At 43.2% G+C, this 27985-nt stretch overlaps 4 protein-coding genes across 7 annotated transcripts in view; 3 read left to right on the top strand and 1 right to left on the bottom strand.

Annotated features, from left to right (window-relative positions):
- The window catches only part of LOC135334056 (uncharacterized), a 113059-nt gene that overhangs the window by 39214 nt on the left and 45860 nt on the right, over window positions 1-27985 (bottom strand). The window contains exon 13 of the mRNA XM_064529092.1: window positions 9677-10009. Within this exon, the coding sequence (XP_064385162.1) occupies window positions 9677-10009 (333 nt within the window). The remainder of the gene's footprint in view (window positions 1-9676; window positions 10010-27985) is intronic.
- Window positions 1-27985, top strand: part of LOC135334063 (transmembrane protein 131-like) — a 66387-nt gene that overhangs the window by 23035 nt on the left and 15367 nt on the right. The window contains exons 3-4 of one of the 4 annotated variants that reach the window (XM_064529100.1): window positions 70-2241; window positions 2398-2929. The exons of 1 other annotated variant lie outside the window; for it this stretch is intronic. In XM_064529100.1, the coding sequence (XP_064385170.1) occupies window positions 70-1431 (1362 nt within the window). In that variant the 3' untranslated portion in view covers window positions 1432-2241; window positions 2398-2929. Of the gene's footprint in view, window positions 1-69; window positions 2242-2397; window positions 2930-27985 lie in introns of those variants that run through there. 2 more of the 4 variants (XM_064529101.1, XM_064529102.1) reach the window with 2 other exon arrangements.
- On the top strand, window positions 18206-21336 carry LOC135334070 (transmembrane protein 131-like). The gene is made up of 4 exons (XM_064529112.1): window positions 18206-18363; window positions 19574-19948; window positions 20136-20853; window positions 21144-21336. The coding sequence occupies exons 1-4, from the start codon at window positions 18221-18223 to the stop codon at window positions 21330-21332; spliced, it is 1425 nt and encodes a 474-aa protein (XP_064385182.1). The 5' UTR covers window positions 18206-18220; the 3' UTR covers window positions 21333-21336.
- LOC135334091 (lymphocyte cytosolic protein 2-like) lies at window positions 21336-22814 on the top strand. The gene has a single exon (XM_064529148.1). It carries the CDS (start codon window positions 21966-21968, stop codon window positions 22797-22799), a length of 834 nt encoding a protein of 277 aa, XP_064385218.1. The 5' UTR covers window positions 21336-21965; the 3' UTR covers window positions 22800-22814.

Genomic DNA, 27985 nt, shown 5'->3' on the forward strand with positions numbered 1-27985 from the left:
ATGCATGTAAATACACCATTCCCCACATAATACTTGATTTACGGTTTATACTTCTATATCTCTGTGTAGGTGGTAACTGTGGTAGCTGAAGTGAAGAAGCCTCCACCACCTGTCACCAAGGAGCCCAACACTGGCCAGACCATCCATCCTCCCGACACGCCCGAGAGTACAGAGGTCATGTCACCAAGAACAGAACTGGTCGACAAAAAAGAACTGCCGATTAGTACCATTCGAATGAAAGGAAAGAGGAAACCTCGACAACAGATCAAGAAAGAGGAAAAAGCTCGTAAAAAGGAGAGAGGGAGAGACAAAGAACGAGAGAAAGAAAAGGATACGGACAAAACAGACGCTAAGCAACTAGTTGGTTCATTTGAAGATTCCTCTTCGTCTAATTCCACTGAGCAACTTGACAACGACAGCACACCTCCTCTTGAAGATACGGTACAAACTGAAACTAAAACCAACGTGCAATGTGACAAAACTACTGAGAATGAACTCAATAAACTATCAGAGACGACTATTATCGACGTATCCCCAAACAAGGGCAATGAAATACCGGTACTCGTGTCCCCAGCTGTTCCCAGTACTGCCATCAAGACTGGTCGTACAACTAAGACCACAAAACAAGAAACTAAAGAGACGTTCACTGACTCGTTTTCAAGAACACCAGATCAAGCCGCCACTTACGGTACTAAGAAAATCAGTACTGGCAAAAAACCTTCTGAGAAAATTAAATCACCCATTGTTGAGAAGATCACACAACTAGTTGAAGACAATCTTCTCGAACACCAGCTGAAATCAGATGAGAACGTTAGACAGCGGCCACAAACTCTGCATGTTGTACCTATCATAAGGAGCGAGTTGATTGAAGAACCTGTTATCGTAATTCCAATGGACTCTGATAGCTTGGTTGAAACGGATGGTGTGACACATACTCTACTCAGTGTGGACTCTGGTAAAGGCGGTTCTCAGAGTCTGCCCACTTCTCCTCACGAACTGGCTGCTTCTTTACTCTCCAATAACTCGGCCATTATGCGTAGGAAGCAGAAGAGCGATCGTGACAAACCTGACGATGGACAGGAAGATGATGACTACCAACTCCCGGAACAAGACGAGCAAAGTGAAACTGAAATGACGAAACCAATTGAAGCACCACTGAGTCCACAGAAAGATGAATCTTCTCATAATTCAAGCGACAATGAGTTCAAGCCGCCTCTATCTACACTCTCCCTGAACGCAGAACCATTTTATCCATCTCCAACTTTTGCACCGAAATCTGGCCCAAGTCTACGAGCAGATCCGAGGAAATTTGGTCCCGACCACAGCTCCCAGCCCAGAGGACCACCCCCTGGTTTATCACCAACTCCTGATGATGCCCACATGCGTCCCTACCCTGAGGGATCGTACTTTAAGAGACCACATCCGTTATGAGGAGGCAAATCGATGACCCCCTCACCACCTTTACCGTATTTCCCCGAGGGATCGCATATGCCGTACAGTGACTATCCCTCACTTGAACACCACAATCCAATGGCAATGGACGAACCGTACAGTGGGCCTGAGGACTTCCCACCGATGCCTATGGGGCGTCATAGTCGAGAGCACTATCGTGGTCGCTCACCAATGATGGCACCAAAGAGCGGACATAGCAGACAACACATGCATCCGAATATGGAAGCGTATATGCATCACCTGTACATGCAGAGAGCACGAGAGTACAGCTATCGTCCACAAGGACCATGGGACCACCACCATCACTCACACAGGCTCCAGGTGCCACCCATGGAGGAGGGGGGCATATATGACCAGCAGTATTTGAGAAAGAGACAATACATCATGAAACTTATTGAACGGGAAAGAGCTATTGCTGCTATGGAAAGAGATGAACCTAGACATCCTATTGATGCCCCCTCCCCTGCCAAGTTTGAACCAGATGTTAGCCCCTCCTCTATTGGATCGAGAGGATGGGACAATCCAGACTTCAGCGAGCAGTCCCCGGAAGACCCTGACTTGATTCCCTATCGTCAAAGTAATCTATTGCCAGAGAGACCAAGAAGGAGCCGTACTTACAGCATGGAGAGTGATCTAGGAGGAGAGTTTGTGACTGATTTCCCTGCTGTCTCGGCCGTGGGTGCTCCGGGTCAACAGTTCTCGTCTCGCGGGGAGAAGGGCTCTGTCTCCAGCAAGAGTCTGGCACCAGGAAGGTCTAGGAGTGCTGGCTGGCCTGCTGGGGAGGGAAAGGTGAGAGATTATTTTGTTTTTTTTGTACATTGTTTTACATATTTTATGACTGTACATTCCTTGTGGTATATATATGTGTGTGTATGTTTTAGCAGACGTACAGTATACCCTGTGTATATTATTCTGATCATGATACTCCCTCTCTCTCCTCTGCAGAGCACCAGTCCTAACTGGGACAGCCCCAACACGTGGTCAACAGACACTGCTCCATTCTACAGTAATGACAATACCTCCGATATGAGCCCCCTACCTATCAGCAGTGGCACCACCGACCCAACCTCACCCTCCGAGGACACCACACTCTCAACCACCACCTATGACCTCTTTGAGAACCAAAGTATCTGGAGCCTGAGCAACGCTGATAGTTCAACACTTCTTTCCTGGGCCCAACAGAAATCTGAACCCTCACAAAGCAAGACTGAGTAAAGCCCCCCTCTGACACTGCAACGATTTGGACTATGAATTTTGGATAACGATTTCAACTTAACCTCATTTCAATTGAGTTGTCTGCTATTAGCTCTAGTATCAGCATTTTAGTGAGTGATTATCTAGCCAGCTATCTAGTTTATTATTGTTATCGTGTAGCTACTAGTAGATCGTTCAGTTGTCATTTTGAGAGCTGTATGTGTTTAGTAGCTAGCTGATGACATTATTGTGTCTTGGCATTATGAATTAACCATTAACAATTTGTGACCTGCCGGGTAATGTATACTCACATACATGCAAGTATAAGGAATGTAGACAGAGTATTATTATTATACATGTAGTCTCGCACTCCTGATTAAAATTGGTATCGACCTAGCGTTTAAATAGAAAACATCCGGGGCTGGCTGCGCGAGACTACAGACTACTGCATGAGGGTGATTAATTATTATAAGGTAATTAAAAATGCTATTTTACACAGCCAAAATTTCATGCAGGACATGCAGGGGGATACTAGAACCATCATAATTGGCTGAATAATTTGTATATAATTTATACGCATGCAGTACCAGCAACGTAACGTATTTGTCATAATGATGATGGTTCTATTATCCCCATGCATGCCCATGCTGCATGTGATATTGTCGTGTACCATGATTATAAATACGACCATGTCACTTTCCCCCATCCACCACAACTCTATAGGCACGCTGTTTCTAATCTATGTAATCATGGACACTCTGATGGGACAAGTTGAAGACGTTAATTGTCAAGCCCGTTACCAAGGAAACATGACAACTTGATCATCAAGGAAACTTTGACAATGTTTAGCCTAGTATGCAGTATACGTCATAAATGTTGCATTTTTCTACCGCTATAATTATGACACAATAAAAGTGGCAAATTAAAGATCATTAACTAATAGCAATCCACTAAGAGTTGTGTGTAATATTTATACCAAATATAAACCTTAAAGTGTTGATGAGCTCTTTTATTATGCTACACAGTACAATAAATTTATTACAGTGGAGCTGTTACTGTAAGCTAGGTTAGTTTAGATTCCATTTGTTGGGCAAAGTCTCCACGACTAATGACAGGAGACTCGAGTGCTTGGATGAGTGCTCCTAGTGTGGGGGCGGGGGTGGATCTTGTCAACCATTGCTCCAGTAGTTTAGTAAAACACATATCAGAGTCGTTCGGATAGTCTCTCTTGATGGCCTGAACACAAGTGTGTGCGTGTGTGTGTGTGTGTGTGTGTGTGTGTGTGCGTGCGTGTGTGTGCGTGTGCGTGCGTGTGTGTGTGTGCGTGTGTGTGTGTGTGCGTGCGTGTGTGTGTGTGTGTGTGTGTGTGTGCGTGTGTGTGTGCGTGTGCGTGCGTGTGTGTGTGTGTGCGTGTGTGTGTGTGTGTGCGTGCGTGTGTGTGTGTGTGTGTGTGTGTGTGTGTGTGTGGGTGTACATGTGAACTACTGATTTCAATACTACATCTATAGAGTCACTGACACCACAGGCACACAGAGGATTATAGGAATGAGGATAATATTGCTTATAGGCTAATAATAATAAATGGGTTTGCACATGCAGGCTAATTATGACCAATCAGACCATCTGGCACATTCCTTAACTGATGATGCACGACTGTATGAGCACAGGGCTATTAGTACACAGTCATCTACTGCTATACAGTGTTAAGTACACACACAGCAGAGCACTCACATCTAGTGTCCCCTCATTGACACCCAACTGCTCTCCCAGAGGACGCCATGTCCCCCTCACCTCCCAGGCAGCTGTCCTCACTACCCTCAAATGATGATCCACACTCAGTCCCTCTGGAAGGAACACACAATCATGACAACAACAGAACACTGTCATTATTCCTAAGCAATGCCTACTAACTGAAACACACATTACTGAAGGGAACTCTGTATTGTACTGATAAGATCAGCTACAGTATTATAATGGACTTCACTGCTGTTAATCAAATAAAGACTAATTATGCTTACCACCGGCAGTGAGATGACAAATATCAGGAGAGATATCGCTGGTAGCTTTTGTCTGTAAAGAGAAATCAAATATTAGCTACTTGCGTTTATAACGTAGAGGATAGAACATGTACTGCAACAATTTATATTTATACAAAATAAAGCTTTTAATTGTGATAGTTGCCAACCTTAATGGTTGTTGCAATGTCCCCACGAGCAATGGCGGGAGACTCTAGTGCTCTAACAAGGGCAGACCAGGAGGGGGGAGGAGAGGAGCGCTTCACCCAGTGTGTCAGCATGGCCTCAAAGCACGGCTCAACCCAGCGATAGTCCTTCTCAAGACTCTGTATCAGTACACACAGTATTAAATACTTAGTAAGGGCTCAACATTACGTTGCTATAGTAACCTGTTAAGTGGTTGGTACTTCATACAAGACCACACCAAATATGCAGAGTCAGCATTGCTATAGACACCTCATTCTAAAAATGTAATGCTCACTATTCAACCATTAAATAACCGCAGCAGTCAATTAAATAGTGCACACACATAATTAGGACTACACTGGGAGAATACACTCAAGGTGGTGGAGGGACACATTCTTAAGGTCTCACCTTCCTAGTTGCATAGTCAATGTCCAGTTCTATAGCCAGGCTGTACCAGTCAGAGCGTATCTCTTTGATCACTTCCTTCACATCTGCAAACAGCTGATCAGTTTCAGAGCTGGAGGTGTCCTCTGTAACAATTGAAATTAAATTATACATGTACAGTACACACGTAAAAGCGTCATAATTATAATCTGCATACAAGCTCTAACATTATTCTCACCAACACTCTCTTTGAGGCAGTGGTACACGGTGAAGAAATGCTTATGGTTCTTGGAGATCTCACAACTGATTAAGCCCTTGAAGGGACTATTTGACGGGGCCTTGACTTCCAATTCATTTTCAGTCCCACTAATTCTGGGTCTTCTCTTGCTCCACTCGAAAGAGAGGCTCTTGTCCCTCAACTCTCGCTTAGAGGCAAAGGGCAGGGCAAGGAGGAACACATCATCCCCGAGGCTGACTTCCTGTAATTTATTAAAGATACAGAAATGATATAGGTCATTGTATGAAGAATTAAAATGCTATAGTACACGTATGCACTACAGTTCACTTACTTCTGCGAACCAGCATTCTTGGTGAGGACTCAGAGAGACTTTGCTGGTGCATTTAAAGCAGGGATCAGCTCCAGGTGTGAGGAGACAAAGCTTGGAACCATCTTCATGTTTGCCACAGTAGCAGTTGAAGGCAATGATTGGAGTGAGTAGTGGACTGATGTCCTTCATCACCAACAGGAGGGTTGAGAGGACGTAGGAACAAAGCTCGTGCATCGTATGGTCTCTGTCCTGTCGAATAATCCGTATCTCATAGCAATCGACGTGAGCCATAAGGGTAACAAAATGCTTGGCAGATTCGTCAATGTGAAAGGAGACGAGGTTTCTCTTTACTGAGGTATCAGTGGCAAGTTTCCAAGTCATGCCCAGAATTCCAGTACTCCCCCTTGAGACCAATTCACTGGTCATGGCACAGAATACTCCAATGGGAACGTATTGGGGTTTGAATGTGATCTTGATTGGAGAGGGTGTATCAATGCCAGTGGGGGGTGGTTTCGTTAGTTCCTCGCGAGATGCACACTTGAGAATAGCGGGGATGAAATATGTCGTTTCAACTTCTTCTGTGGTATGGTCTTCCTCCACTGTTGTGATTTTGGCCAAAAGGTGGGAATGCTCGAGCAGTATGAGCAGCTTCTCAACAGGAATCAACTGGTCTTTCTTCACCCCCTGGTTTTCCTCCGAATGGCATCGAGTGATTGTTTTCAGTAAAAATTGACCCTTGAGTATCCAATTTTTTCTCTCATTATCATTAAACTGAATATTGCCCTCTTCAGAATGGAGCTCCAGCAGCGGATTGACAACGAGAACACTGAGACTGTTGAATACCACTTGGGGGTTGCAAATGACAAAGTTTCCAAACCAACCATCTTTATCCTTGATCTCTGGATGATATATCAAAGCTCCGACAAATCGATCAAGGTACCAAACGGTGAATCGAACTTCCTTCTCTGTCATCTTTAACCCCTCGGTACCGATACGAATGCATTCTTCCATAGACACAATGTCATACTCTTTTCTCAGTACAACTCCCAACAAAAGCTGTTGTGGGCGAATTCGAAGCTTGGCATCTTTGAAATAGCTACTGAATATGCCATGAAGATGTTCACGAAGAGGTTCCATATCAGAATCAGTGCCTTCGTAGTTGTCCACTGCTATGAACTTCTTGTCTTTTGGGTTTGAAAGTAATTTCTCAAACTTGCTGGTAATCTTGCTCACAGCTTCGTTTTTCTCTGTCAACTTTTGCTCTAAGCGGTCTTGGACATCTTTCTTGAAAGTGTCTGAGTTGAGGTGTTGGCTGACTGTTTGCTCAATGGCAGCCATGTCTTCTGCACTGACGTTAGCAGGCTCATCACTCTTCAGTTGAGTCAAAATATTCCGAATTGCTTTCTTTTGTTCGTGTTCATTTAGGCTCTTGTCGGTAGTGGTACTATCGCTCTTACTGGAAGTGGTGCCATCGCTCTTGCTGGCAGTGTTGCCATCGCTCTTGTTGCCGGTGGTGCCATCGCTCTTGCTGGCAGTGGTGCCATAGGTCTTGCTGGCAGTGGTGACATCGCTCTTGTCGGCAGTGGTGCCATCGTTCTTGTCGGCAGTGGTCTTGCTGGCAGTGGTACTATCACTCTTGCTGGAAGTGGTACTATCGCTCTTGCTGGTAGTGGTATTGCTGGCAGTGGTGCTATCGCTCTTGCTGGCAGTGGTCTTGCTGGCAGTGGTCTTGCTGGCAGTGGTGCTATCGCTCTTGCTGGTAGTGGTCTTGCTGGCAGTGGTACTATCGCTATTGCTGGAAGTGGTACTATCGCTCTTGTCGGCAGTGGTACTATGGCTCTTGCTGGCAGTGGTACTATCGCTCTTGCTGGTAGTGGTACTATCGCTCTTGTCGGCAGTGGTACTATGGCTCTTGCTGGCTGTAGTACTATCGCTTTTGCTGGCAGTGGTACTATCGCTCTTGCTGGTAGTGTTACTATCGCTCTTGCTGGCAGTGGTCTTGTTGGCAGTGGTACTATCGCTCTTGCTGGCAGTGGTCTTGCTGGTAGTGGTCTTGCTGACAGTGGTACTATCGCTTTTGCTGACAGCTTTTGTGGAGGCACAAAATTTCTCGTACAGGAGATCGACTTTGATTTGCATTGCCAGTTCATCCTTGAAAGTACCTATGAGGGTAGCAACAGGCTTAGCAGAGCCTAGATTGCCCAGTTTACTACACTGCTCTCTGTCAATGTCCGAGTCAATCTTGGTATGGTGGCTGATAGCTGACAGGATTTGAGAGAGCGTTTCTCTGCTTGTGTACGTTGAATCGTACGGTGTGATCTTGTCCTTTCCTCGTTCGTAGGAGACTTGACACATGTCATCGAGGTCTTTGTCCAGTCGAAAGAATACTAGGAAAATCCCTGCGCCTTTGCTTAGAAAAGGAAACATCTCCACGAATCCAGGCTGCCCACCTATATCGACCAGATTGAGTAGGACTTTGTTCACCAGCTCTTTAGTGTACTCTCCTGAACCCACAATACTCCGGAGTCTCGAGACAACCTTTCCAACATCTACAGAGGTCACTTTCACGACCTTTTCCGGTGGTTCTGGTGTTGGTGACACCGTTTCTTTGGGTACAGTAGCAGCTTCATCGATCTTGAGTTGAGTTTGCTTTTTTGGGTCAGTGGTTTCTTTTTTGGGCTGTTCCTTAGGTGTACTAGTATTGCTGACAGTGCTGTCTTCAATAGGTTCACAGGACATAAGGTAAGAGAAGATAAACTGTGTTTCTTCCTCTAGACTTGAAGATGCTTTGAATTCAAGCTTTGTTCCAGATTTGTCCACAAAGGCCAATACTTGTTCACACTCGGCTAGTAATGTACTGCAACGTTTCCTTTGATCTTCAGGCAGCAAAGACAGGTTAGTGATGGATCCAACAAGCCGCTGTCGAGTGGTCGTTTTGCCAAGACCCGAGGGACCAATAAAGTGCGTCTTGAGATAATGTAGCTCTATAGTGCCACTTGTGTCGGCCATCATCTCATCCAGTTGTTTTAAGTAGGTTCGGTTTTGAATATTGACTGTAAAAAAGTAAACAATCGGTAATATTATTGAACCAAAGTAGTGGTAAATAATTATTATTTTTGTGGCACATTTTTGTATCAAAATTGAGGTCCGGCACCGCGTAGTATGAATGAAAGCATCGCAGGTGCTGATGCCTCGGTGGAGGTGCCAAAGATACATAACATAAAGCTACTAATAGCTAGCTTTTATACACACATTGTTATCATGATAAACATTTTTAATTTTGCTGCGCAGAATACACAATCACAGGGAAACTCAAATAGTGGGTAATGATCGACGATGATTGTTGTTAAAAACGATCGATGCCAAAAGTTCAAGTCTAAAATTAATGGCTGCAAGTCAGCAGAGCCTTCCAGCTCTCTTCTCACTCTTGCAGCTACCAATAGCTAGCGTTCTAGTGCAGAGCTAACTACTAAGTAGAGTAGCAACACTCGTTCTACGGACTCTTCTGAAAAGGCTGCAATGGCATTCCAAGTAAGCAAAACTAAGTATAATTCGAGAACGAAGCTTTGTTTTGCAAATCCACAAATATGAATCTAAGAAAACATGACTAGAAGCTTATAGAAACTCTTACTTGCATTTCATTGATCCTTGAGCAGCTCTAACAGTCTACACACAAACACACTACCCTATACCTCGCTTGTACTCAACAGTGCAGTCTAGGAGGGACGTGTACAAGCATGCATGCATGATGGTCACAATCTATAGGGATTCTTCTCTGTTGTGATTTCAATATTAATACCGGTAATTATGGATATGAGTCGAATAGCTACTTAGTAGAGGGCTTAGGCGGAGGGTGGTTATCACCTGACATGTAGTAACATGTGTACATGTACTTACGTTGGGTCAATTGCTGACAGATTTGATGAGCTGTGTCTCCTTTCCCCAATCTCAGTGCGATATCCAGTAGAGCTCTGTAAGTTGCTTGTGAAGGATTATGTTGTTTCCAGATTTGCAAGCACTTCATCATGGCTGCTTGAGTTCCACGTGATTGGTTCACATCGGCTTGTTCAGCAATAGCTAGCCCCATTGCACTCGAATAAAGTTTCACACCATCAAAACATAAGGCCAATTCGGGAGTATCAGGAACCTCTATTTCACTGTTGAGTTGCTCGTCAGTCAGATTGTATTGCTCTACTAGTTCTTGAAGAGTGACTCGTTTAGCGGATGGTCCTATAATTATACATTGATTAGTGGCGTGAACAATTACCATGACACCAATGCAGCTAAGCTTACATGCTCAATGTTGGAGACATAATGATGGTAAGATATGGGGCAGGTGAATTATCTGCAGTATAGAATAATTATGCCTATTAAGTAAGTAAATTATTATATTCTTTTGCAGAATGAGTAACTGAGTCTGAGTTTGGTAAATTACCAGCTAACGAAAGCTAGTTCAGATTATAGTGAGACAAGAACTGTGTTTGGTACAGTAGCATCACTGTACTTTATATTGACCGCTACTGTAGAACACTTCCACACACAATATTATAGTTATAGTCTTGTTCTTGCTGACATACCTAATTTAGAAGGCACCTCTTCTCTGGCTGTATCATAGTCCTGTGAAGAGCAATACAATATAATACATATTCCACGCTTCAATTATCCATGCAATGCACGTGTACTAGAATACTAATCGATACTGTACAATATGTACACCTATAGCTTGAATGCTAACCACACCTCTTGATCATCACCACAGATACTAACATAAGACACAACAATATACAATATAGGCTATAATGAACTCTTGGTGAAAGGAAAACACTTCTAATAATTGATTAATGTGTTTTTAATTAATGTTACAGTAATTGTAATTCAGTGTATGCATTATTGAGGTATGGACTCACATGTGATTCAGCTTCCTCCAACAGCTTTATTATTGAAGGGTTAGAGAGAAGTGATTCCTTGGCCATCATCAGAGCAGTCTCTCCATACTGTGATAATGATCATATGAAGGGATGAGACGTACATTGTAAGAGGTAAAGTGGTCTAATGCGTATTACATGTAATTTGCTGACACAGCGATACTGGCAATGATAATAGCACATTAAGAGTTATCTGTTAAGGTACAAATGACAGCTCTGTTCAGTCATCAACTACTGTAAGAGGTATAGGTACATGTAAAGCTGTTTGTTAAGTATAACTACGCAACTATGTACTCTATAAAGTACATGTGCTCACATTATTAGTGCAGAGAGGGGAAGCCCCTGCAGAGAGAAGCGTCTTTACTGTATCTTCATGTCCCCTGTGGGCTGCCTTTATGAGTGGAGTGTTCCCAATCTGCAAGAGTGGAGACAGTGACAACACAATATGAATGTACATTGAACAATACAGACATTCACTGCTCTACATTTCCAACCACATCCTAGAGTGAGAACACAAGCACAACAACCTCGTACAGTACATAAAAAATTAAAACCGGCTGGGGCATCAGTTTAAAGCACTAAGGAAATGTACAGTCATGCATGTAATGGTCAGTACATGTACTTAACAATGATGTACAGTACACCTACAACTGCATGTATATATACGTATGTACGTCACAGAAAATTTAGCAAATCAGACACCCTACAAGAGTGAGAGCATACAGTAACTTTTGAGAACACATCTGTGCGATAGACCATAAATAAAGTAAAGGAAAGGGATTGGCAAAGAGCAAAAATGCAACTATCCAGCTATGTTATTAAACTGTACAACCTTTTTAAGTGCTACGTATCATAATTATTCATTTGTGTACAACATATCCAAGAAAATGTATGTAGCCTAGTTCGTCAACTTAGACACAAATAAGCAAAATAAGCGTAAAAATTTTAAGCAATTAAAATACTGGCAATGTGCATAATTGTAAGGACATGCGCAAATATTTCATTTACCAAATTATGAAAATTAATGTTCACAAACATGCTGCCTATAAACACAATCAGATACTCACCATGTCAGCCAGGTCCACCACGGCTCCTGAGGAGAGCAGCTGTCTAACACTGTCTGTGTGACCTTCACTGGCTGCCACTATGAGTGGAGTCCACCCATTCTACAAGAGTGAGAGCATAATAATAACTTCTGACAACACATCTGCGTGATAGATCATAGTTACACTTATTTTTGGAATTTACCATTTGCCCCAAACTGAGTGTGCAGTGAGCGTAGTTTACAGCGCCCAAATCAACTTTATAACCCCAAAATATTATGGTGGCGCTTAAGCGCACAGCTATTCTAGTGTTGAGTGCAATCTTTCAGTATGCAGTGGACCAACTATACACTTTGATTTTTCGTCTCTGTATTTTACAGCAGCTCTACAAATCAAATGCGTGCATAATAAAAGAAAAGCCGACTGCCTTGAGCCTGACATCACAAATAATTACGTTTTCTAATTACAGCAACCGTTGGAGGACTTAAATAATGGAATTCAGTCAGAGTTGGTGCTGTAATTACAAATAAAGTAAATAAAGAGGATTGGCTATTAATAATAGAGTGGTTGCATCTGACATCATCCACCCACGCACGAAAGTACAAACACTAACTCTAACCTTTCAGCAAGCTAGCTCGTACAACAACCAAAATCATATCTAGGCTTTCTACATGTACTTTTAAATTAGTGACCCTGTTCCATTGTTCCTGGTACGGGATCACTTTAGCTGTAAATACGTACCTCGAAATAAAGGCCAGGTGTAGCTAGCTAGCCGTGTAAGTCCAAGCTTACGAAGCTTTAACATCAAAATCTGAAAACTAATAACTTGTGTGAAGGCTATCCATGCTGTAAACACAGTGCTATGGAATCCAGGGGAGTAGACTGTGTCACACACAAAACACAAACAAACAGACCAGACGACTACTATACCCGCTAGCCGCGGCACGGCCTCGGGTAATGTCCAGCATGTTGCCTATAGACATAGTATCAGATACTCACATTGTTAGCCAGGTCCACCGCGGCTCCTGAGGAGAGCAGCTGTCTAACACAATCAGTGTGCCCTTTACAGGCTGCCCAATAGAGTGGAGTGCACCTATCCTACAAGAGTGAGAGCATACGGTAACTTTTGAGAACACATCTGTGCGATAGACCATAAATAAAGTAAAGGAAAGGGATTGGCAAAGAGCAAAAATGCAACTATCCAATGATGTGCTATGTTATTAAACTGTACAACCTTTTTAAGTGCTACGTACGTATCATAATTATTCATTTGTGTACAACATACCCAAGAAAACGTATGTAGCCCACAAATAAGTAAGATAAGCGTAAAATTATGTAGCCCAGTTCGTCAACTTAGACACAAATAATTAAGCAAGATAAGCGTAAAAATTATAAGCAAAACGTAACAATTAAAATACTGGCAATGTGCATAATTGTAAGTACATGCGCAAGTATTTCATTTACCAAATGATGAAAATTAATGGTCACAAACATGCTGCCTATAAACACTATCAGATACTCACCTCGTCAGCCAGGTCCACCACGGCTCCTGAGGAGAGCAGCTGTCTAACACTGTCTGTGTGACCTTCACTGGCTGCCATTATGAGTGGAGTCCGCCCACGCTACAAGAGTGAGAGCATAATAATAACTTTTAACAACACATCTGTGTGATAGATCATAGTTACACTTATTTTTTGAATTTACCATTTGCTCTAAACTGAGTGTGCAGTGAGCGTAGTTTACAGCGCCCAAATCAACTTTTATAACCTCAAAAATATTATGGTGGCGCTAAGCGCACAGCTATTCTAGTGTTGAGTGCAATCTTTCAGTATGCATTGGACCAACTGTACAGTTAGATTTTTCGTCTCTGTATTTTACAGCAGCTCTACAAATCAAATGCATGTGCATAATAAAAGAAAAGCCGACTGCCTTGAGCCTGACATCACAAATAATTACGTTTTCTAATTACAGCAACCTTGGAGGACTTAAGTAATGGAATTCAGTCAGAGTTGGTGCTGTAATTACAAATAAAGTAAATAAAGAGGATTGGCTATTAATAGGTCGCATCTGACATCATCCACCCACGCACGAAAGTACAAACACTAACTCTAACCTTTCAGCAAGCTAGCTCGTAGTTGAGCGATGGCAGATTAAATCCACACACAAACCAAAGTAATAGTCCCACCCAATTCAATTCGATGGAATTCTTGTCAACAGTTATTCGATCAGCATAGAAGTGAGTTTAAGGCAATGTCCATGTATAATTATAATTCCTAAATGACTAATAATGCTGCCTATAAACAAATCAGTTTAGTATCAGATACTCACCTTGTTAGCCAGGTCCACCACGGCTCCTGAGGAGAGCAGCTCTCTAATACAGTCAGTGTGACCATACTTGGCTGCCATCATGAGTGGAGTCCACCCATCCTACAAGAGTGAGAGCATACAGTAACTTTTGAGAACACATCTGTGCGATAGACCATAAATAAAGTAAAGGAAAGGGATTTGCAAAGAGCAAAAATGCAACTATCCAATGATGTGCTATGTTATCAACTTCATTAATTTTCAGCCTCCATTTAGAAATTTAAGCACCCAAAACAATCATATTTTATAGTGACTGTACAATATAATTAACAAGAACATTAATTTATGCAGCATCAACTTAGATATAAATAAGCAAGATAAGCGTAAAATTATAGACAAAACACTGATAATAAGGGTTCGAATTGAAAATGCCGGTAATGTCTATATATGTGTATGTAACCTAGCTACAAGAGCGAGAGTATAATATTATTGACAACACATCTGTGTGATAGAGGGGATTGGAATTATTTAATAGAGTGGTTGCATTTAACGTCATCCACCAGTGCACGTATGAAAGTACATAACAATAACTCTAACCTTTCTAGCTTATAGGTGGATCTACTGTGTGATTTTTCTTCTCTGTAGGAAGCTACTTCCCGATAGTCAGGAGTGCTGATCAAAAGCATGCACATAACAATGGTACATAACAATGGTATAGGCCAAGTACGGGTGACTTGCCTTCTTATGCCTTTTATAAGCCATAAAAATTATTACAGCAACTGCTGGCGCTAATTTAGGACCTAAAATTGCGTTCAGTCTGAGTCGTAGCTGAGTTGGCGCTGTACTAGGGTACAGTTGAACGGCCAAGACCAGGAAGTTCAATGTAAATGCCATACATTTATTTAAGTATGCATTATGTATTGAATACATCATTGGTTGAGTTTATCGAATTGGGTAGGTATTAAATTTATAGCACGACAGCAAAAATAAACTTTCACAGCTTCAGTTCTACATACCCACAAACCAGCTTACCCTATCCACACTGTTGACATATTCTCCCCTACTGATGGAAACTCGCAAAGCACTCAAGTCACCAGCCCTGGCAGCACTGAGTATGTCGGCCATTATCAGATCCACATGGCAATAGAGTACAGTGCGCATGCGCAGAAACGAACATGCATTGTGTGTAGTAGTACAACAAAACAACAGCAGAAAGATTAGATATCAGCTTTTGTGCCAGTTCAAGCCCAAAGGCTACTCTACAGTTTCATGTAGTTAGTTTTCTCTAACTATACACTAGACGGGAGTTATATCCTCTTGTCGAAAACAAGTAATTTATCATTTATTGGTTGCAGTACTCGTTGGAGAACAGTGACGAGGATTCTCTGGAGTTTGGAGTGCTCTCTCAGTCGGACACTGTCTCTAAGACCTTCACACTGCACAACATCAACCCTGTGCAAGTAAGTGCTCCTTGTTACAATAAGTCCTCTCAATGTAATGCTACTGTCATCTGCCTTAATTATGTACACTTGTACTTATACGTATGTACAAGTTGTTTGCACATATCCACAGCTGCTCGAACTGGCTACATGTATTTATGATGTACGTGGAGCCACGTTATAATCCTTACAACAACTTTTAGTAGTGTTTCTGTTACACATACAGTGTTCGTACAAATTCATAATTATGGCCTGCTGATACGCTAGTTTGTCTCTGCAGATATCCATCATTTCCTACTCTGTGAGTGCCAATCTCCCGTTTACGAGTGTTCAACTGTCCTCCGTACACCCCACCACTAATGGCACCCCCCACCCTCCCGCCCACTCCACACACCCTCGAACCTGAACACAGCGCCCAATTCACCGTGACTGTGTCTAATCCAAACACCATCAGTACCTACAGCGGGGAAGTCATCGTCAACACATCGTTTGATAAAGTTCTACACATTCCTGTTTATTTCAAGACGGCCGAGAGTAGATTGAAAATGAGCCCTGGGGAAATTAGTTTCAAGGGGATGTTTCCCCTACCTGAGGGCAAGGGTCGGATTGAGTGCACGGACTTTGTTTCATAAAGCTGTCGACGTGACCTCTGTGAACTCTGACCTTAATGACCCCCGGGTATACTTTGAAGAGGGTGTGGATGGTTTGCCACGACTGAGACCAACGGAAAAAGTTGAGGTAATTATAAATCGGAACCGTATTGTTACTGTGAACGTACTATTACAGAACCTCTTTTTATAACAGACACTTTTGGGGAGCATGTTTTTGGTCAGTAAACCGAGGTGGCCTTTGTCGAGGGGTTGCTTTGTACACAAACCGTTCATTGGGACCTGTGTGCATGCCGTGTACACACTTAACACACACACTCACCACACACACACGCACGCACACACACACACACACACACACACACACACACACACACACACACATACACACACACACACACACACATACACACACACACACACCCACTCACAGATTGGCTCTGTTGTGATTGACCCCCTACTGGGGGACACTGTATATCTGAAAAAGCCGGCCAGCTCCCTCGGGTTATGGTCCTCTAACTCAGCCCCCCAGGACCCGTCTCGAGAGCTACAGCTGCTCACTACTCTATGGGCCTCCTGGAGAGCGCTGGTGGACGATGGACGCACAGTGTAAGCCTCTCCTGACTTACAGTTCAATGTGTGTGTGCCCAGAATAGCTACAATCATGTATATACAGCCCCAGTATATTTTTCGGTTTACAATGTAGCATTTTAGAGTACTGGTTTTAGCTGCTTTAAATCAATTTCTATATGGATACTGTACGTTGGTACAATGTAAGTCAGGTGGCACTGATTGTTACAATTGCTCATAGCCAGCCTATAATTATTTTTATAAATGTACTTGTTGAGGATGCCATAAGCAAATGGTTCAACCTCTCTCTCTCTTGCAGTTTCAATGCAAGTATTGTAGTGAGCTCTGTTGGATGTGAGTCTGGCCTGGCCTAACCTGGTCAAGGAGAAGCTGGTCACACTGGAGCCAACCACAGTGGGAAACACATCAGTAAGTCAGGGTACCTAGTCTAACATGTATACACACGCTACCTGGTCTTGTTACTTAACTCACAGTAACCTCCCCCAATCTCTCCTCTTTTCCTCCACTTACTCCCTTTATTATTAGTCTAGAGCTGTCATATCTTAGGCAGCAGAAGTGAGTGGGCACTCTCACAGTATTTGATAGCATGTCATCTCACCCAAGGCTAGTACACTCCGTACACTACTGTACATTATATACAGTATGTAGTGATTAGTTGCTTACCACACTCATTGGTTTACTACCACACTCTTTAGTTCCCTACCACACTCGTTAGTTCCCTACCACACTCTTTAGTTCCCTACCACACTCTTTAGTTACCTACCACACTCGTTCTTTTGCTATAGATTCACCGTCTCCGCATAACGAACCCGTCAGACGTGCCCCTACTGGTTCAACCAGTTTTCCTCAGTCACTATACTCACCCGCAAACCATCATCGACTCTCTATTGGACCGATTCGACCCACGACTACGAAATCTCAACTTTTCTCATTTGTCAAATTCCTTCAGTTTTGTATCTAGTGCATCACCTGAGACAGCCCTGGCTACAACGTTACTGCCTCCACACAGCAAACTGTTTGAAATGGCGGTTGCTTTCAGTCCTAAAGTAGACCAGGAGTTGAATACGCTGCTTTTGTTGAGAAACAACTTGACTGTGTTTGATTACGTCATTGTGCAGGGGAGCGGGGTTCAGGGTTCGTTTGCTATCGACAGTGTCCAGCCCGGCACTGAACCTCTCATGTTTGAGTTCCCCAACTCTGTCATGGAGAACTGTCTAGGTAGGTCAAGCACATACGAACACACACACACACACACACACACACACACACACAGTCATACAGTCATACAGTCATACAGTGCATGCATGTACAAGCTGTTTGGTACTGTAGATGCTTAGCAATTCTAGTAATTTTAGATAAATACATGTAGTTTTAATTCCAGGCCTTTTAATAAGTTTTGTTGTGCAGACAAAAAAAACAACCAACGACTGTAAGTATTGTAGATTCCATATCATGCTACCTCCTAACCCCCCCCCCCACACACACACACAGCTGGCACTGTTGTGGACCCAAGCTCACCAAGACCTTTAGAATGCATAACTCTGGCTCCACCTCCATCACCTTGCGTATCATCGGACTGGAGGGTGGCAGTTGTGAGGGGAGAGGCTTCGTTATCTCTAACTGTAACAAGGACATCACCATTAAACCAAACCGATCAAAGAAAATTGAAATAACGTAAGTCAGAATCCCTTCAGCGAATTCTATCAGTGTGTGTATATGTACAGTGTGTATCACAGTATAATTACATGTTTAGACTACATTACATCATCTGTAATTGATCTGATTGGCTAAAAACAGTAGATTACATGGAAGCATAATCTACAGGAAGGTAGTTATTCTACAGGAAATGGGCGCATATTCTACAGGAAGTGGACACATATTCTACAGGAAATGGACGTATATTCTACAGGAAGTGACAAATAATTTGCAGGAAGTTCTCAAAAGTTGGAATGAAATTTTTAGTGAAAGTGACAAGAAGATGACAAAAACATTATAAAAAACACAGAATGCAATAGTTTTTTCAGTCAATATCCATTCTTTCCATGTCCACTGTTGCTTTGTATTGCTTTTTCCAGTTGGGCATGGGCAGGGGGGCCAGGAAGCATCAAAAACACTTTAGTAGTCGCTTGACACTTTCTATTGAGGTTCCATGCCGGTCCAGTCTGCTCTATACCCCCTCCACTCCACCACAGTGCTTCATTCTTCTTCTTGTAGTGTTGCAGAGTCAGTTCTAGCATAGTTCTATGTTCTTTTTACTTGTCTGTTCTTTCCAGTATCTTCAGGAAGCGTTTCACAAGCTTTACTAAGTTTTACTGTAGTTTTTCGTTGTTTTGAAGCCGTCTTCTTGTCTTTTTCTGTCAACTGGTGTCTCTCACAACTCGTCCAGCTCGTCCAGCTCGTCCAGCTCGCACAAATTCAATTTCTGTTGCTACGCACCAAACCTGGCTTTTTATAACCACGCCTCGCGCATGCGCAATGAAGTCCAAGTTAGATAGACCACACCCACTCGTAGAATATGCGTCTTAGTAACCGCCTTGGTTACGGTTAGATTCCCTCGGCTTTGCGCCTCGGGCTAACCGCAACCGCGGAGGTTACATAGACGCATATTCTACTCTTAGGTGTAGTCTATCCTATACATATACCGTATAGCGGGTTATTTTCGTATGGTTGAAATTTTCATATATTTCGTATTGAAGAGTATGATACGAAACGAATTTCTATCGCAATAGGTTCAACATCACTATCCTGAGCTGTACGAATATTTAAAATTCGAACTATTTAAATGGGTAGAATTCATACACGAATTTTCACCAACGAAAATTACCTGCTATACAGTACGTATCTTGCAACAGTGTATTACAAATCTCATCATCCATACGTGCAGGTTCACTCCAGATTACACACTGACCCAAGTTTCCACCACTCTACGATTACAAACCTCCACTGGCAACGAGTTCCTCTACCCTCTACTAGCCATCCTCCCCCATCAACTATTAGCGGCGTGTATTGCCTTACAGCCTCGGCCCAAATGGGAGAAAACACTGGCCTGGTTGTCTGTACCGTTTTGGCTGCTTGTCATACTCTGCCTTGTAGCTACAGTATTCGTGCAGACCAAGTTCGGAATGAGGAGCAGTAGTTCTGTGTCCTATAAAAGTGAGGCGAAAGCAACGAAAGGCTCCGGAGAAGTATTCGATTTGAAGAAGTTGTCAAAGTCTATGGATGTGCTGTCCAAGAAGGTCCAGGAATTAGGAGAGAAAAGGTTAGTGCAGAGTGCAGAGTTCGTGTGTGTACATCCATATTTATACTTACGATTAGTTACTTGTTTTTCTCTGTTTTTACTCAGTGAAGTATGCATCTATTTTGTATGAAGTAAAGTTTATTTGCTACCTACATTTAATTGTATATGGTTGTTCTTTTTTTATTCTGTGTTTTTCTCTTTCGTGCAGTTCTAACCAGAAGTCTGAGTCCACTGGTCAATCTATGAAAATTGAAGTAACTCGAGAGCCTCCTAAACCCTCTACCGATAAGAACACTCCCGTATCTAAACCTAAGCCTGAGCCGCTAGTAACCCCCACTACTGCTCAAGAAATACCCACTCTCAGACATCGTGTGGTACAAAACAAGATCGAGAGAAAACCATCATCACAGGAAACTATCACCTCATTGCAACCTGTTCCGTCTAGATCACACACGGCTGTTACTTCCACGCCGAAGGGAATGTCCCTCAAGATCCCCATTGCTCCTGTTACTGAGCCGAGTGTCATCTCCCCACCTAGAACAGGCACGGACAATCACACTGGAGCTAGAGAGCAGACCCAACCTTGTACTCCAACTACCGGTGCACCAGCGCAACTCTGCTCATCCCCTACCAAACTGAAGCGTAGCAGCGAGAAAACCATCCCCGAAAAAACCGCGTCCAAAGGCGAGATCATTTCAAAAGCACCCACGGAAACTAATCCGAGCTATCCATCAACGAATGTGAGAAAATCAAAAATCGTACGAAAATTGAAGCCTCTAAAGATAACGCCTGATAGTTCACCCCTCCCCCCGTCCGGACGGAAGGAGCTGGAGAGGAAGGTCTCGGAGAGTAGCATTGTTTCTAGCAACAGTGATTCGGCATCTACGGGTACCGACAAGTCGGAGGAAGTGGAAACACCTAGCCAGGTCAGTCTCTTATTTAGATAAAGTAATATTGCACACACTGTATGTGTAAGCCATTGTATACGTATTATGTTTGAACACTAATAATTTTCATTGTAATTTGTATATTCTGTGTACTGTACATGTACATGTACATGCGTAGGCTGTTAATATTCCTGTATAATAATCGGAAATAATACACAAACGCTTGACAGGTCTGTACTTGTTTTTTAAGTGACATGTACATGCATGTAAATACACCATTCCCCACATAATACTTGATTTACGGTTTATACTTCTATATCTCTGTGTAGGTGGTAACTGTGGTAGCTGAAGTGAAGAAGCCTCCACCACCTGTCACCAAGGAGCCCAACACTGGCCAGACCATCCATCCTCCCGACACGCCCGAGAGTACAGAGGTCATGTCACCAAGAACAGAACTGGTCGACAAGAAAGAACCACCGATTAGTACCGTTCGGATGAAAGGAAAGAGGAAACCTTGACAACAGATCAAGAAAGAGGAAAAAGCTCGTAAAAAGGAGAGAGGGAGAGACAAAGAACGAGAGAAAGAAAAGGATACGGACAAAACAGACGCTAAGCAACTAGTTGGTTCATTTGAAGATTCCTCTTCGTCTAATTCCACTGAGCAACTTGACAACGACAGCACACCTCCTCTTGAAGATACGGTACAAACTGAAACTGAAACCAACGTGCAATGTGACAAAACTACTGAGAATGAACTCAATAAACTATCAGAGACGACTATTATCGACGTATCCCCAAAAAAGGGCAATGAAATACCGGTACTCGTGTCCCCAGCTGTTCCCAGTACTGCCATCAAGACTGGTCGTACAACTAAGACCACAAAACAAGAAACTAAAGAGACGTTCACTGACTCGTTTTCAAGAACACTAGATCAAGCCGCCACTTACGGTACTAAGAAAATCAGTACTGGCAAAAAACCTTCCGAGAAAATTAAATCACCCGTTGTTGAGAAGATCACACAACTAGTTGAGGACAATCTTCTCGAACACCAGCTGAAATCAGATGAGAACGTTAGACAGCGGCCACAAACTCTGCATGTTGTACCTATCATAAGGAGCGAGTTGATTGAAGAACCTGTTATCATAATTCCAATGGACTCTGATAGCTTGGTTGAAACGGATGGTGTGACACATACTCTACTCAGTGTGGACTCTGGTAAAGGCGGTTCTCAGAGTCTGCCCACTTCTCCTCACGAGCTGGCTGCTTCTTTACTCTCCAATAACTCGGCCATTATGCGTAGGAAGCAGAAGAGCGATCGTGACAAACCTGACGATGGACAGGAAGATGATGACTACCAACTCCCGGAACAAGACGAGCAAAGTGAAACTGAAATGACGAAACCAATTGAAGCACCACTGAGTCCACAGAAAGATGAATCTTCTCATAATTCAAGCGACAATGAGTTCAAGCCGCCTCTATCTACACTCTCCCTGAACGCAGAACCATTTTATCCATCTCCAACTTTTGCACCGAAATCTGGCCCAAGTCTACGAGCAGATCCGAGGAAATTTGGTCCCGACCACAGCTCCCAGCCCAGAGGACCACCCCCTGGTTTATCACCAACTCCTGATGATGCCCACATGTGTCCCTACCCTGAGGGATCGTACTTTAAGAGACCACATCCGTTACGAGGAGGCAAATCGATGACCCCCTCACCACCTTTACCGTATTTCCCCGAGGGATCGCATATGCCGTACAGTGACTATCCCTCACTTGAACACCACAATCCAATGGCAATGGACGAACCGTACAGTGGGCCTGAGGACTTCCCACCGATGCCTATGGGGCGTCATAGTCGAGAGCACTATCGTGGTCGCTCACCAATGATGGCACCAAAGAGCGGACATGCATGGGGATACTGGAACCATCATAATTGGCTGAATAATTTGTATATAATTTATACGCATGCAGTACCAGCAACGTAATGTATTTGTCATAATGATGATGGTTCTATTATCCCCATGCATGCCCATGCTGCATGTGATATTGTCGTGTACCATGATTATAAATACGACCATGTCACTTTCCCCCATCCACCACAACTCTATAGGCACGCTGTTTCTAATCTATGTAATCATGGACACTCTGATGGGACAATTAAGTTGAAGACATTAATTGTCAAGCCCGTTACCAAGGAAACATGACAACTTGACATCATGGACAATGTTTAGCCTAGTATGCAGTGTACGTCATAAATGTTGCATTTTTCTACCGCTATAATTATGACACAATAAAAGTGGCAAATTAAAGATCATTAACTACCGTATAGCGCGAAATTTTCGAGGGGCTTAATTTTCGCGGATTTCGTGGGTTAGAATTCTACACGAAAATTAAGTCCACAAAAAGTGTTCTTTAATTAGAATTACCTGCTATCATGCAAAGATTTAAAGGCGTGGCTTCCGGTAAGCAGCTATTCCGCGAACATTGTGCAACGAAATGGTTTTTAGAGGCCAATCCACGAAATATAAGTGCCTCGAAAATTTCGCGCTATACGGTAATAGCAATCCACTAAGAGTTCTGTGTAATATTTATACCAAATATAAACCTTAAAGTGTTGATGAGCTCTTTTACTATGCTACACAGTACAATAAATTTATTACAGTGGAGCTGTTACTGTAAGCTAGGTTAGTTTAGATTCCATTTGTTGGGCAAAGTCTCCACGACTAATGACAGGAGACTCGAGTGCTTGGATGAGTGCTCCTAGTGTGGGGGCGGGGGTGGATCTTGTCAACCATTGCTCCAGTAGTTTAGTGAAACACATATCAGAGTCGTTTGGATAGTCTCTCTTGATGGCCTGAACACAAGTGTGTGCGCGCGTGTGTGTGTGTGTGTGTGTGTGTGTGTGTGTGTGTGTGTGTATGTGTGCGTGTGTGTGCGTATGTGTGTGTGTGTGTGTGTGTGCGTGTGTGTGTGTGTGTGTGTGTGTGTGTGTGTGTACATGTGTGTGTGTGGGTGTACATGTGAACTACTGATTTCAATACTACATCTATAGAGTCACTGACACCACAGGCACACAGAGGATTATAGGAATGAGGATAATATTGCTTATAGGCTAATAATAATAAATGGGTTTGCACATGCAGGCTAATTATGACCAATCAGTACTGCTGGCACATTCCTTAACTGATGATGCACGACTGTATGAGCACAGGGCTATTAGTACACAGTCATATACTGCTATACAGTGTTAAGTACACACACAGCAGAGCACTCACATCTAGTGTCCCCTCCTTGACACCCAACTGCTCTCCCAGAGGACGCCATGTCCCCCTCACCTCCCAGGCAGCTGTCCTCACTACCCTCAAATGATGATCCACACTCAGTCCCTCTGGAAGGAACACACAATCATGACAACAACAGAACACTATCATTATTCCTAAGCAATGCCTACTAACTGAAACACACATTACTGAAGGGAACTCTGTATTGTACTGATAAGATCAGCTACAGTATTATAATGGACTTCACTGCTGTTAATCAAATAAAGACTAATGTGTATAATTATGCCTACCACCGTGAGTGAGATGACAAATATCAGGAGAGATGTCGCTGGTAGCTTTTGTCTGTAAACAGAAATCAAATATTAGCTAATTGCGTTTATAACGTAGAGGATAGAACATGTACTGCAACAATTTATACAAAATAAAGCTTTCAGTTGTAATATAGTCGATAGTTGCCAACCTTAATGGTTGTTGCAATGTCCCCACGAGCAATGGCGGGAGACTCTAGTGCTCTAACAAGGAGGAGAGGAGCGCTTCACCCAGTGTGTCAGCATGGCCTCAAAGCACGGCTCAACCCAGCGATAGTCCTTCTCAAGACTCTGTATCAGTACACACAGTGAAACACAGTATTAAATACTTATAGTAAGGCCTCAACATTACGTTGCTATAGTAATCTGTTAAATAGGTTGGTACTTCATACAAGACGCCACCAAATATGCAGAGTCAGCATTGCTATAGATACCTCATTCTAAAAATGAATGCTCACTATTCAACCATTAAATAACGGCAGCAGTCAATTAAATAGTAGAGTAGATAAGACTATTGCTCAGAGTTGGTTCTGTGCAATATGCACAACCATACAAAGTACAGTCATGTAAAGGCCACTTAAAATATGAGATTTATCAGAACTTGTATCTAAACACATAACTGGAAAGGTCACCCTAACAAAGAAAGTTTTAAGACAAATTAAGGTACAGCACAGAGACAGGTCTTACCACCGCCAGTGGCTCCAGCAATATCCATAACTCCAACTGGCAGAGAGGCTGTGGGTGGGTGGTGGGTGGCACTGCCAGTACGTAGGGGAGTAGGGTACACCTGATGGATGCAAGGCAGGACTAATTCAGAGTGGGTACTTATTAATAGCATACACTGTTCATGTTTATAAAAGAGGCAATGTTCAACAGTATCTGGCTCACCACCTCTCTAGTGTGCCCTGTGGCAGTAGGGGGCAGGTGATCTCAGACTGGCTCACCACCTCTCTAGTGTGCCCTGTGGCAGTAGGGGGCAGGTGATCTCAGACTGGCTCACCACCTCTCTAGTGTGCCCTGTGGCAGTAGGGGGGCAAGTGATCTCAGACTGGTTCACCACCTCTCTGTGTGCCCTGTGGCAGTAGGGGGGCAGGTGATCTCAGACTGGCTCACCACCTCTCTGTGTGCCCTAGCTGTGGCAGTAGGGGGGCAGGTGATCTCAGACTACCATGGAACTTCACACCTACTGTAAGGAGGTACACATAGTAAGTACATAATACACTCTACAATGTATAAGCTATAGCCTAGTGGTTTGGGCTATAGGTAATGGCATCCATGCATTCTTGATAATGGTAGTACTTGAGCTACAGTTCACCTGTAAGCACAGAGATGCAGTGGTCTGTCACCATCTTCATCCTATGCAATGAAACACACACTATTAGAAATACAGACCAGCACAGTATAACACCATACACACACACACATGTAGTGCATACAGCAGAGGCTAGAATGATTGATGCACATACCCCACTTCCACATTGGGGGCGAACTGCATGCATGATGACCTTGAGCACGTCCACATTGCCAGCTGCACAGGCACAGTGGATGGCCGCCTTGCCAGCTGCCTTGGTGTTCACCTGGGCAACACAATAAGTATTAGTTTGTGAATAACTTAAACACTATGACATCCACCCACATACAACCAAACAGCTACTGGATGCTCCCCGACACAAGTTATGACCTCTGAGACAGCTCTAAAAACAGGCCTGATGTTTCAACGGCCATAATTTTAATACTGTCGATCCAATGTCAAAAATTTTATGATTTTCTAAAAGCTTAGAAAGAGACCTTTCAAATGGTATGTTTCAATCCAAAATTTTGTTGGGGGCCTAATTTGTCATTTTTCGGCCTTGGACCATGGGCTATTATTCATGGTATGGTCAAATTGACAAATAGTTTATTGCTGCAATATGAACTTTGATGATACCATTTGAAAGGTCTCTTTCTAAGCTTTCAGAAAATAAAAAAATTATTGCAATTGGATCCACAGAATTCAAGTTATGGCAGCTGAAAGAGCCTCCCAAACAATAATTAAACGTGGTTGGTGGTGGTGTAGTTGAAGATCTTTCAGCAGCCACAACTTTTGTTCTGATGATGTTATGATTTTCTGAAAGCTTACAAAGAGACCTTTCAAATGGTGTGTTTCAATCCAAAATTTCGTTGGGGCCCTAATTTGTCATTTTTCGGCCTTGGACCATTTATGGTATGGCCAAATTGACAAATAGCTGGAATATGAACTTTGATTACACCATTTGAAAGGTCTCTTTGTAAGCTTTCGGAAAATCCAAAAAATTATTGCAATTGGATCCACAGAATTCAAGTTATGGCAGCTGAAAGGTCCCCAAAATTGAAAGAAGGGAGAGAGAGTACATAACACTGTGTCCTCACCTCAGTGGGATGTTTGCGTAGGAACTCTCTGAGAGTGTTGGCATCTCCGGCTGCAGCAGCTGCCACGATGACGGCCAGGTTCTGTACCTGGAAGTTCAGGAGGGTTCTCATCCGGGGAGGCAACCATGGCCTGAGGGTTGAACGTCCACACTCGGCCATTGACTGCCACTCGAACATCTCCAGAGGGAATCGAAACACTTTCATCACTCGGCCAACCTGACTCAGCGCCTGGGAGGGTAGCATACGAATATGAACAGTTTTCCACTACTTTTGAGAGGCTAACACTAGCTTGGGTTGTACTCCCTCTATTCTTAAACTAGGGTGACATGGGGCGAGCGTGAGCGCAGTACAGGTGGTTCACATCTGTGTTATTGTGAATACCTATGCCTGTCTTGTTCCAAGCGTGCCTCAGGAGTGTCTATAGAAAAAAAACACTGGCTTATCATCATGAACGCCACTGACAAGTGGCACTTACCCGAGGCTCTGCTGGTTTGAGTTGAAGCAGCCATTTGCTGTAGGCGTGCCGAGTATCTGTAATGAAAATTACACTGGCTTATATCACCTGTACGCCACTTGTACTTACCTGAAGCTCTGCTGGTTTGGGTGGAAGCAGCCATTTGCTGTAGGCGTGCCTGCCTAGCCTCAGGAGTCTCTGTGTCCCGTCTCAGTTGCTGGGATGCTCTATTGGCATCCAGTGCATGCAATGGTTACCTTGAATTTGAGTGCCCTGTGCTTTTCTCTGCGTTTGGCTAGCCTGACTTCTTTCTCTTCAGCTGTTTCTTGGGCTGTTGCTTGTCTCTCTCGATCCCTCCTTATTCGTCTTGTTTGCTTTCTTTGTCAGGATTCATTTTATGCAACTTTTTCTTATCGCTGTGCAAAATACAATAAGAATACACGAAATTGGTAAGGACCGCGTGTGCAAAAATCGGCTATCAGGCCTCACGTACCATGACATACATACATGTACATACAGAGAAATTGTCTACAGAGGTCACTAAGATAGGGCTCGCTACGCTAGCCCCAATAATAATACTACTAAGTCCACATCTATACAGCCACTCACCACTTCAGCGAAGGCAGTGACCCTTTTAAAATGAAAACACAAATAAAATGTGATCAGACAAAAGCTAGCTTCAAATTTTGAAATATAGGACCTAGCTTCCAAATTGAAACTTGGCTCCATGTTACAAATAC

The sequence above is a fragment of the Halichondria panicea genome, chromosome 3, assembly GCF_963675165.1.
Source record: "Halichondria panicea chromosome 3, odHalPani1.1, whole genome shotgun sequence".
In the NCBI taxonomy this organism is placed as follows: Eukaryota; Metazoa; Porifera; class Demospongiae; order Suberitida; family Halichondriidae; genus Halichondria; species Halichondria panicea.

What these genes read in the sequence shown, in the direction of transcription:
- LOC135334091 (XM_064529148.1), top strand. Translation starts at nt 21,966, where the DNA reads ATGGACTCTGATAGCTTGGTTGAAACGGATGGTGTGACACATACTCTA.
- LOC135334070 (XM_064529112.1), top strand. Translation starts at nt 18,221, where the DNA reads ATGCATAACTCTGGCTCCACCTCCATCACCTTGCGTATCATCGGACTG. An exon ending in TCAAAGAAAATTGAAATAAC is followed by an intron (nt 18,364 to 19,573) that starts GTAAGTCAGAAT and finishes CCATACGTGCAG; the next exon opens with GTTCACTCCAGATTACACAC. An exon ending in AAGTGGAAACACCTAGCCAG is followed by an intron (nt 20,854 to 21,143) that starts GTCAGTCTCTTA and finishes ATCTCTGTGTAG; the next exon opens with GTGGTAACTGTGGTAGCTGA.